At 48.3% G+C, this 12,500-nt stretch overlaps 1 protein-coding gene across 5 annotated transcripts in view; it reads left to right on the forward strand.

The window, feature by feature from the left end:
* The window catches only part of nrxn3a (neurexin 3a), a 199,108-nt gene that overhangs the window by 55,632 nt on the left and 130,976 nt on the right, over nt 1-12,500 (forward strand). For all 5 annotated transcript variants that reach the window (XR_003976788.1, XR_003976789.1, XM_030356758.1 and 2 more), the window contains exons 6-7: nt 4,698-4,999; nt 8,830-8,991. Coding sequence is in view for 3 of the 5 variants with exons in the window: in XM_030356758.1 (XP_030212618.1) it covers nt 4,698-4,999; nt 8,830-8,991 (464 nt within the window). In the remaining 2 variants the exon portion in view is untranslated. The remainder of the gene's footprint in view (nt 1-4,697; nt 5,000-8,829; nt 8,992-12,500) is intronic.

Genomic DNA, 12,500 nt, shown 5'->3' on the forward strand with positions numbered 1-12,500 from the left:
TGTGTGTGTGTGTGTGTCGATGGTCACAAGTTGACCTTCAGACCACTGTGCTACAACAGCATGCTTTAGGGGACTCCCAAAGGTCACGACCCTCAGAGTCCAACTTTTCCCTCTTCCGGCCCCAGACATGAATTCATCAAACAATCAAAACAAAGTGTAAATCCAATCAATGAAGCTGCACATCATAAATCATCATGCCACTCAATTATGTCCGGAGCATTGACTTATTCATCTGCCGTTGAGATGTGAACTATTACCATTAGCCTGTTGCAAAATATTAATGATTCATACAATACAATCTATATTATTCATTTATCAGTGCTTTTACACTCATTCATCAGAGCAAAATGCTGAACTGTCACATCATAGTTTTTTAGATTTGATTAAACTTTGGGATATTTGGGTTTGGTGAGGTAAACTTTTTCAAGAGTGAATAAATACCAGATTGGTTTTATGATTTTGCTGTGATCCAAAATTCTTCAACCATGATTATTCAAATGTATCTGGTTGTCTTGAGTCAAACCGTTACGGCACTCTCCTTGACTTTTGTGTTTCAGTGCTAGACATGCTTTAAAGACACAAGGACGTTTTAGATGTGTCTTACACATATGATTCACTTCGTAAAGTAAATCTTCATTGAATAGGCACTCTATTCATTACCAATCCATAGATAATCAAAGCTTCTTTAACTTCATATGAGAACAGCCTTTTTATGTTTGTCTATTTTTTGTGTTGACAAACATGGACTTTATTTCTTTAAATCTTGAAATATAGTGGCTAATGACTTTGTGCACGATCCTATCGAAATGTAACCGTTTACAATATGTTCGCTTGGAATAACGTCGTATTAAGGAAATAAGACATAAGCTAAATGTCATTCCATGATGGTTGCAACCTTGAGATGGCAGGAAGCTCCTAGTGTCCTATTGTGTTTCCATTCCTCGTTGTATACACCGAAGGATCTGAGCGCTTGTATCGAGCCTCAACCAGCTCATAGTTTATGGCGTTCTGAGCCGTTTGAATAGTGCCCATCGCAGCCTTCCCCGCATAAGGGAGAGATTTAGTGAGGCCATATCTTATATTTTCTACCTCCTCTTTCTTTGTGACACTTTTATGGATGACCCCTAGCGCGACTCATTCAGGGGTCGTCCATCACGTTGAAGCCCGGAATTGAACGGCTTACGGACGCCATTAAAACCATTATGAGCCGATAACAATCTCTTCGCCCGTCCTCTCTTTGGTCATAAAGAACTTTCACTCATTTTCCACTCATTACAATTCCATATTTCGAGGAAATTGGAAAGGGCCATGATTGCTTTGCCCAAACGATAGCAATCAAGAGCTGAACTTTTCTGTGGCCTATTTTGGTTGGAATATCGCCCTCTTAACAAAGCTGTAACAAAAACCATGTCAGCATGATTTGATGGTTTCCTCACAACAATAGAAAATAAAAGAAACACACAACGAGAATCTGGTCATGGTGGGCCTCAGACGATGGACCGCCTCTTGAGACTCAGCAGGACTTATGTTAGGGGACGGCATGCTGCTGACCATCTGATGCTTTCTGTCACACACACTTGTGTGTGCTCCTTAAATGGGACAAACGGGGGGGGGGGGGGGGGGCATTTCCTCAAGTGCAAAAAGAGCGTGATTCCCTTTTGTTGGCCCCCAAGGGCCCTCGCATTAACAGTGGACTGAGATAGGTCTGGTTTGGCCTGGATTGCAGATATCAAGAGAAAGGAGAATTAACACACGTCAGTGTAAGAGAGGAAAACAGACACAAGCTGTAGTTTGACTTTGACCTAACTTTAGTAATCTATTACAGAAAGTGTTAGGTAAGGATCTGGGTGGAGAATGCGTCTGTGTATTCTCTGCTGCATCGTAGCGTGCCCTGATGATGGGGTCAGTCTTTGACCGATGCACGGAGGAGCTCTCCTCATTGGGCTGGTCACTGGGCAGTTGATGTGGACGAGTTGTGGATCTTCCATTGTGCCGAGTGCCCTCCCAAGCCTGCAGTCACAGCTAGGTATCAGCTCCTTAGGCTGAAGACGCATGGTACCTTTTTATCAACCATGCCAAACATGAACTTTGTTAGCAATGTGTACCTGCTTTCATACATTCTTATACGTTGCTTGTTTCCCTACCAACCACAACATACAAACTACAGCTTGAGTGCGTTGTTGTGGGAAGGCCCTTGATTCAAACTACAGCCATGCTAATGAATCATTGATCCCAAGCTTGGTGATTGGAGGCGTGGTTGAGGGAGTCAAAGCTATCTGCAGTGTCAGGTTGAGGTGCCAACATCAACAGATCAGATATGGGGGCTCCTCTCTGACGGGCGGCAGCGGGGGTCAGGGTCTGGTTCTGGAGATAGCAGCTGATTGGATCTCATGTCTGGAGCTCTAAACAATCCTTCCACCTTTTGGCCACCACAAAAAAAAAAATATTGCATCTACTGTATAACATGCAGTACATACTGGTCATACCAACAGCAAATAAATTATATAGACCTCATTTTAGTACAGCGGTGTGTGTGTGTGTGTGTGTGTGTGTGTGTGTGTGTGTGTGTGTGTGTGTGTGTGTGTGTGTGTGTGTGTGTGTGTGTGTGTGTGTGTGTGTGTGTGTGTGTTTGTCTCATGTAAAGGATATTTGTGTATTTATGTTGTACGGTTGACCTGGCTTGGCCATTGTGAAGCGGATCATTTTGGCTACAGATCACATTTGAAACTGTGCAATATGATAACATCAAAAGAAACCGAATAATTAGAATAATAAAAAATGCCAAATGAAGTCACTTGAAGTTGTGCCTTTCCTTTCTGTGCTTTGTCCTCTGTGTTTGAATTGATCGTGTTTCCCCTCACCCATCAGAAGGGCAAACCCAGCTGGTTTCATCTGTTTCTAAGCCCCACCCACTCAGAGTCTCTCCCTGAGTAGCCATCATTTGCATATATGTATTTTTTCAAATGCGCTAACAGTAACCATATGACACACATAAGACATTAGCAAATGAAATATACATCCTATTAACAACAATCAAACAAGAGCTCCTTAGACGCAGTAACATTCAAAGACACTCTTCAGACACCTCTTAAGTCTGTTGGACGGCTCTCACTCAGGGCTTATGAAACGGCTAGATGTCGCGTGGGAAGAGCTTCTCTTATAAGAACAGAATGCATGAGGGGTATCGACACATGAGAGGCTGCCATTTTGTTTTGAATTGCCTTTTTCTCTCCTCTTTTTGTTTTGTTCAGCATGCAGAGCACACAACTGCTCCCCATGGCTGGAGCAGCGTAGCGTTAGCTGGAGCAGCGTAGCGTTAGCTGGAGCAGCGTAGCGTTAGCTGAAGCAGCGTAGCGTTAGCTGCAGCGTTAGCATTAGCAGCACCGTAGCATAAGCAGTAGTATCCTATCCTTTCACAGATAAGCTTCATAGGTACGAAAGACTCTATTTCCTTACATGGTATCTATTTCCTCTACCTTTATTTATCTTGTCACTACTTCATCATGCTCCATCCTTCCGGAAGCTTGTCGAGGCTTCAGCTTCATGTTCCTGTCTGTCTGTCCTCGCCTTCCTTCAGCGTTGTGGCGTACGGCTCCGGCTCTCTGACAGGATACCGGCAGTATGACCCCCCCGATTAGGCCTTTGGATGGCGTGGGCTGATTGTTATCAGCACTCCCAATGTGCTGCTGGTGCATCTGGGGGCTGGCTCTCCCCCTGGGAGAGCATCCTCCTGTTGGTCAGACATGTTTCTATTGAGGGAAGGACCGTCAGTGTATGAAGGAATGGACAGGGAGGCCTTTGATGATCCTGTTACATACATTAATACCAATATCATATGCCTGCCATTGTGGTTTTCTTTGCCTATTTTAAAATGCTGAAGTAATGTACACATGGTTACTCAAACCTGTGAACATAAAATACATAAAAAAACTATAACTATAATTATTAATACGTTTTATTAATATTTATTTATTAATATTAATTTATTACCTCTTGGTAACACTTGAGATTACCGTGTCCTTGTTGCGCTGTTATTAAACATGTATCCGCATGTAACCAACGGTAACAGCATACGTACGATGTGGTACCGTTATGATCTGCGTTGGGACCCGCCTGCTCCTCACCTCGACCACACGCGTTATGATCTGCGGTGAGACCCGCGTGTTCCTCACCTCGTCCACACCGTTATGATCTGCGGTGAGACCCGCGTGTTCCTCACCTCGACCACACCGTTATGATCTGCGGTGAGACCCGCGTGTTCCTCACCTCGTCCACACCGTTATGATCTGCGGTGAGACCCGCGTGTTCCTCAGCTCGACCACACGTGTTATGATCTGCGGTGAGACCAGCGTGTTCCTCACCTCGTCCACACCGTTATGATCTGCGGTGAGACCCGCGTGTTCCTCACCTCGACCACACCGTTATCATCTGCGGTGAGACCCGCGTGTTCCTCACCTCGGCCACACCGTTATGATCTGCGTTGTGACCCGCGTGTTCCTCAGCTCGGCCACACGCGTTACGAGGTGTGTGTCTCGTTGTCCTATCCATACTGAGTACGTGTGACAGGACACAAAAGGACACAAACCTAAGTGCGACCGTACCTTGTCCTCCGCTTTGACCTTTAGTAATGGTGACCCTTGTTGTCTGTGCCCCCCCCCTCCCCCCTCCCCCCCTCCCCCCTCCCCCTGACCTGACAGCGAGGGAGGAGAACGTGGCCACGTTCCGCGGCTCCGAGTACTTCTGCTACGACCTGTCCCAGAACCCCATCCAGAGCAGCAGCGACGAGATCACGCTGTCCTTCAAGACCTGGCAGCGCAACGGCCTCATCCTCCACACCGGCAAGTCGGCGGACTACGTGAACCTGGCGCTGAAGGACGGCGCCGTGTCCCTGGTCATCAACCTGGGCTCCGGCGCCTTCGAGGCCATCGTCGAGCCCGTCAACGGCAAGTTCAACGACAACGCCTGGCACGACGTCAAGGTCACCCGCAACCTCCGACAGGTGAGCCCCGCCGGCCGACAGGTGAGCACCCCCCGACCGCCCCTCCCCCCGACCGGCCCCTCCCCCCGACCGGCCCCTCCCCCTGGCCAGGAGGGGGGGGGGCTTAGTGTCTGTAAGGGACGGTTTGGGATTTAAAGATCGTAATAAAAGATCAAAACAAATTCCCATTTGGGAGCTTTGTACAAGTTGTCACTCTCTTTAGTCTCCTATATTGTTATTTTAGTCTTTCTTTAGTGTTTTATATTTCTGTTTTAACTCCCATGTATCTTAATTGTTTCCAGTGGCGGCCCTCTGCCAGGTATCTCTGAGCTCAGTCGATTCATGGCAGCAGGAAGATAATTCCTTCGTTCGTGACCTGACTCTGTTTCTAATGCTTTATGACACTTGTGCACACGGTAATCTAACAAAGGCTGTTGTTATTTGCTTTTTTTCTGATTGGTTCATATGACAGTTGATATCACTTCACTTTAGTTTCTAATGTCATGTGACATCACCTGGCATCCATTTGAGCCAATCAGCATGAGGAATGGCAGGGCCTGTGCTCCACCTGATGCTGTGGTTTAAGGGAGAGAACATGAGCTTTACCAGAGCGCTACGACCCACTGAAGACTGGGGTCATGGAGGAAGCTTTTATTTTAGACGTTTGTAATCATTTATAATTATACATTTCAGCTGACATCGGGCTCCTATGCTATTATTTTGTCTTTGCTCGGCATTTCACAATGTTTATGTCTTCTGTTATTGCTTTTTGTTTTGTACAAAGATATATTTCACTCACTATAGTAACAGCTTTTATGTTTTCATTCATTAATCTCAATTATTTTAGGGACCCATTGCTCATTGTTTTACATTTGTCTCTTCCTTTCTATTTTTTTTTTAACAAAGCAATCAGGCATGGGATTCGCTATGGTAAACAAACTCCATTGTCTGGTAGATATAATTCATTTTGTTATACCTTTGGTTTGCTGTGTTTGCTTGTTCTCCACCTCTTCCTTCACCACATCATTCACCTCCTCTTCCCTTTGGTTGGTCATTCACCAGCTCCTACACCCTTTGGTTGGTCGTTCACCACCTCCTTCACCCTTTGTTCGGTCGTACACCACCTCCTAAACCCTATCAACTCCTTCATGGGTTCCTCCTGCTTCTGTTCTCCATTACTACAGCTCTCACTCGCATCTTGAGGCTCCCGGCTTCATTGTTCTCCTTTCTTCTGGTTCATCCAGAGCGTTATGCTTCTACCGGTGTCTGGAAAGTCTTTATTCTCTAGAGGTATCTCTTCTCTTCTGGTTGTGTTTGTTTGGTGGTTTGTTTGCCGCCACGAGGAATACTCGTGAGCCTTTTTTATCATGGCCTGAAGCCGTGACTTGAACCCTTCCCCACCTTTCAATTTCCAACCTTCCACGTCTTTCTTCTCCAAAACACAAGGACATGGGATCAGCAAAGGCATCACACTCACTCAGTTTGGGCAAAATGGCAACGCAGACATTTCTACCACTCCAGTGCTGTCATGGCAACAACTGGATACCTGATCCAAATTACAGCATTCAAGTTGGAAGTTAATTATCACTGGACATAAAACTAGGGCTGGCCAAAAAATATAATTTCAAGCTTTGGATAATTGTTAGGTTTTCCCAACGAATATTAAAATATTTGAAAAAAAAAATATAGACATTGACAGATTGTTGTTTGTAGCGTTTCCTTTCTGAATCGGACCCGCGAGGACCACCGCTGTCGATTCCCGTCTTCCTTTTAATGCCTACGGTGTATTTTAATTTGGAAAAAAGCAAACCTATAATATGTGCACGTGAATAGCTTTCAGATTCACCCATTGGTCAGAATAACTAAGCTACTTTATGGTGCTTCATGGTGCCTTAAGGTTTCAGAAGACACACGTCTAAAGGGAACTCTACCATGGAAAACCAAAAAGATCCTAGATCATTTAATAAATATTAGATTATTAGTTTAATGTCTCTGTCGTTCTTACCAATTCTCCCCCTGGACGGCAGGTGTCGAGGTGCTACCGAAATATTTTAATAATGTTATAATATAATAACCCGAAATTAAGCAAACTAAGATAATTAGGTCTTCCCATGTTGGGCAGCTTTGGTGAAGGCTACCGTACCTCAACTCAAGCGTTGCCATGAAGCGTTCTTGGACTGAGAGATGGCTTACGCCCATAGATGCATACATTATTTTGCCCTGGGATAATTGGACGGTATTAACCTAACCTTCTAACTGTGGTTTAATTTCATGGTATAAAAATGAAGCAGTCAAATCCTGAATTTAGATTTGATACTGAACCTAAAGAACACATCAGCATCTGAGCGTGGCACGCCTGAGGTAGGATCCCTGAGGCCCCCCCACAAACAGCATCCGGCTGAGGTAGGATCCCTGGGGCCCCCCCACAAACAGCATCCGGCTGAGGTAGGATCACTGGGGCCCCCCCACAAACAGCATCCGGCTGAGGTAGGATCACTGGGGCCCCCCCACAAACAGCATCCGGCTGAGGTAGGATCACTGGGGCCCCCCCACAAACAGCATCCGGCTGAGGTAGGATCACTGGGGCCCCCCCACAAACAGCATCCGGCTGAGGTAGGATCACTGGGGCCCCCCCACAAACAGCGGCCCACCCCGCTGCTCCAGGCGTCAGACAGACACAAACCTACATCAACCCTCTCTGTTTGTGGTGTGTGTGTGTGTGTGTGTGTGTGTGTGTGTGTCCCTAACCCTGATTGAATGATTGATTGATTAAATTGACAAAAAGTTGATTTGCATTAATCAAAATAAACAATTAAGGTTCAATATTTACACATATATGAACATATGAATCCCTCATTTCCATAGCAACCATTCCAGTCATCATATTCTCCTCATTGTTATCGTGATGCTGTGGGACCCGACCAATCTAAGGAACTCGATCGGAATCCAACCTCTTTATTAGGAGGAGGAAAAACTAATCGACCGACCGACCGACCGACCGACCGACCGACCGACCGACCGACCGACCGACCGACCGACCGACCGACCGACCGACCGACCGACCGACCGACCGACCGACCGACCGACCGACCGACCGACCGACCGACCGACCGACCGACCGACCGACCGACCGACCGACCGACCGACCGACCGACCGACCGACCGACCGACCGACCGACCGACCGACCGACCGACCGACCGACCGACCGACCGACCGACCGACCGACCGACCGACCGACCGACCGACCGACCGACCGACCGACCGACCGACCGACCGACCGACCGACCGACCGACCGACCGACCGACCGACCGACCGACCGACCGACCGACCGACCGACCGACCGACCGACCGACCGACCGACCGACCGACCGACCGACCGACCGACCGACCGACCGACCGACCGACCGACCGACCGACCGACCGACCGACCGACCGACCGACCGACCGACCGACCGACCGACCGACCGACCGACCGACCGACCGACCGACCGACCGACCGACCGACCGACCGACCGACCGACCGACCGACCGACCGACCGACCGACCGACCGACCGACCGACCGACCGACCGACCGACCGACCGACCGACCGACCGACCGACCGACCGACCGACCGACCGGACCGACCGACCGACCGACCGACCGACCGACCGACCGACCGACCGACCGACCGACCGACCGACTCTAAGGTCATGGGGTCATTGGCCTACTCTAAGGTCATGGGGTCATTGGCGGACTCTAAGGTCATGGGGTCATTGGCCTACTCTAAGGTCATGGGGTCATTGGCCGACTCTAAGGTCATTGGCCGACTCTGGGGTCATGGGGTCATGGACTCTTCCCCTGTTGCCAGGTGACGATCTCGGTGGACGGGATCCTGACCACGACGGGCTACACCCAGGAGGACTACACCATGCTTGGCTCCGACGACTTCTTCTACGTGGGGGGCAGCCCCAGCACCGCTGACCTGCCGGGGTCCCCCGTCAGCAACAACTTCATGGGCTGTCTGAAGGAGGTACTGTGTTAACCCTAACCCTAACCGCTGACCCGCTTAGGTTAGTGTTAACCCTAACACTAACCTGGTGACCCGCTTAGGTTAACCCGAACCCTAACCTGATGACCCGCTTAGGTTAACCCTAACCCTAACCTGTTGACCCGGTTAGGTTAACCCTAACCCTAACCCTAACCTGGTGACCCGCTTAGGTTAACCCTAACCCTAACCCTAACCGGTGACCCGCTTAGGTTAACCCTAACCCTAACCTGTTGACCCGGTTAGGTTAACCCTAACGCTAACCTGGTGACCCGCTTAGGTTAACCCCAACCCTAACCTGGTGACCCGCTTAGGTTAACCCTAACCCTAACCTGTTGATCCGTTTATGGTAACCCTAACCTGGTGACCCGCTTAAGTTAACCCTAACCTGTTGACCCGGTTATGTTAACCCTAACCTGTTGACCCGGTTATGGTAACCCTAACCTGTTGACCCGGTTATGGTAACCCTAACCTGTTGACCTGGTTATGGTAACCCTAACCCGAACCTGTTGACACGATTATTTGCAGTTGATTTGCACAAAACAAATAGAAAGATGCCATGTTTGGATTGGCTGTTAAACTGCTTTGAACGCTGCGATTTCCACAGGGTTCAATGAAGTCATTTTGAATTTTTTAGGCCCTTAGTTTTGTAACTTGGGAGGGTTTGCTTTCTTGTCGAAAAGAGATCACTATCTACAGTAAGACTTTCACCATGTTGTTTACGGCCTAGCTTCCACTGTTGGCTTCGGAGCGCTGCAGGTACTTAAGCCTCAGGCTAACCATGCCCAATCTTTACTTACTTTTTGGTTACATGTTCTTTGGAAAGCTTTAATTCACACTATGGACCCAACAGCCTGGTTTTACTACGGGCAGATGCGTAAAGTCGCTATGATGAAAAAGAATCAGAGCTTGAGGGACCAACATTGCCCGAAACTTCAATTCAATCTGGACTAAATTCTACAATAGGGATATATTCCCCTTGGGTGTCTTAGTTACTGTCTGATATGAGTACAGGCATAAGGCTCTGGGCCTCACCCTGACGGTGGAGATGCCGGTCGGCCAGGCCTGGCCCGCGCCGGTCTCTTATCAGAGATTGATGGCGTCTCTGGCGTTTATTTGGCAGCGTATTTTTCTGGGTCTTAGATTCATGTCTCATGAGGGAGTTGTGAGTGATTGTTTGATTAGAGCAATTGTGTCATCATCTTCTGCAATTGCGATGTGGTCGGCCTTACGACCCACTGGGAGTTTAGTCTCTGACATGACGGGAGGGAAGAGGAACTGAAGATTTGTTGAGAGTAACGGCAAAACATTGATGAACTATTCTTGGATTTGTTTGATATTTTTCTTGTTATTTTTTCACTTTAACATTGATATGCTTGCACATACATACATTAACTCGCATGCATATAGAGTCACCTGTGCAAATACACACCCAGGCGCAGACACAGGAACACACACACACACACACAAGTTATATGGATGCACACACCCACACAATGTTCCCTCAAGCTGGTGATGTCATTTCTTGGTGCTTGGCTTATGGCTGGCACTGCAGTGTAGCAGCAGGGATCTGGCTGTTACTGTCTCACACACACACACACACACACACACACACACACACACACACACACACACACACACACACACACACACACACACACACACACACACACGTACACGTGTGTGTGCTTGGGAGTGTGTATTTGCTCACACATACACACTCACACGCACATACGCACAAATGCCTCCAAGCAAGCATGAACGCATCATGCACATGCACAAACACACACACACAAACACACACACACAAAAACACACATACACACACACACAAACAGACATTGTCACACGCACATGCACTGAACCGTTGAGGAAGATTAGAGATAGATTCAACATATGGAGGCTTCCAATTCTGTGATGCACAAATTAGCACGCACACATACGCACACGCACGCACACAGACACGCATGCACGCACACGCACGCACACGCACATAAACATGAATTTGCTGGTGTCACATGGATCTCAGCCAGAGAGGAGGAAGAGGTACAGACGCCATTTTAATCCCCCTTTGGCCTACTTCCTGTTTGGGACCACGCGCCACTGGCACGATACAACACACACACACACCCACACCCACACACACACACAAGCATATGTATTCATGTGTGTATACATCCGAGTCATACATAGGCTGCTGGCAACATACACAAAAAGCATGTGAATGTGTGCAGTGGCCGAAGGTTTTCAATACGTCGAGACGTGGAGGTCCTGGTGGACCGTGACGGGGGCTGATGGCATGAGGCTGAGCTCCGGGCCGGGCTGCTGGGCCTCACTGGGCCCGGGTCACAGAGCTCTGATTGGTGGAGGCTACGCAGGCCTCCACCAGCGCCGCCCCCCCTGCCCTGGGGAGAGCGGAGGGCGGGGACTCACGGCTTTCCTATCGGGGTTTCGTTTGTTTTTCATTGATTGAGATTGAGCTAACATGAGCGCCTAAGGCTGCCTTTGCAATGCATTGATTCCCTTGTTCTTTTGGTCAGGAGGTGAGACTATAGTGTGAACACCATTGCCATCCATTGTGCGGTTGTAACTTGTACCTGCGTGTACCTTACTTACCAAAAAACGATCTGAGGAAATGACAGATGCTTAGCTCATCTTCCTCACTATCTATGTTGGAAAGTGAAAACATATAATGTTTACACACATCTTATATAAAGGGCATGTATGTCAGCAATGAATCACTAAACCGTCTCTGCTTGAGACTAAATGGTTTTAAGAGGCCCTTCTAGGCCGCTGGTGTCTGTCCTCGTCCAGATTTGATAAAAGGAACCATTGGTAATGAGCCCAGCCCTGATACAACTCTTCATGTCAGCGGCCTTCCTACGGAGATGAACTTTGTCTTTGTGGACTTTGAGTCTTTCTCTGCCTGACGCCGAGCACCCCGTGGAGACAGAAGAACCCTAGCCTGCCGCTGCCTCTTTCTCTACTTTCTGATGATTGCCTTGCATCACAACATAACACAGTGGATAGCACACAATGCATACCCAGCTACACACAGACACACACACACACAGGTTAAAACACACTCACACACACAACCACTCACACACGCACACACACACACACACACACACACACACACACACACACACACACACACACACACACACACACACACACACACACACACACACACACACACACACACACACAACACACACACACACACAGGTTAAAACACACTCACACACACAACCACTCACACACGCACGCATGTACACACACACCCATACACCCACACACACACACCCACACACACACCCCCACACACACACACAAACACACACACACACACACACACACACACACACACACACACACACACACACACACACACACACACACACACACACACACACACACACACACACACCCTCTCCTTCTCTCTGCCATTATAGCTAATTTGCCTGCTGCCAATGCTCTTGTCCCTGCCA

This window comes from Gadus morhua, chromosome 5 (assembly GCF_902167405.1).
Source record: "Gadus morhua chromosome 5, gadMor3.0, whole genome shotgun sequence".
Lineage (NCBI taxonomy): Eukaryota > Metazoa > Chordata > Actinopteri > Gadiformes > Gadidae > Gadus > Gadus morhua.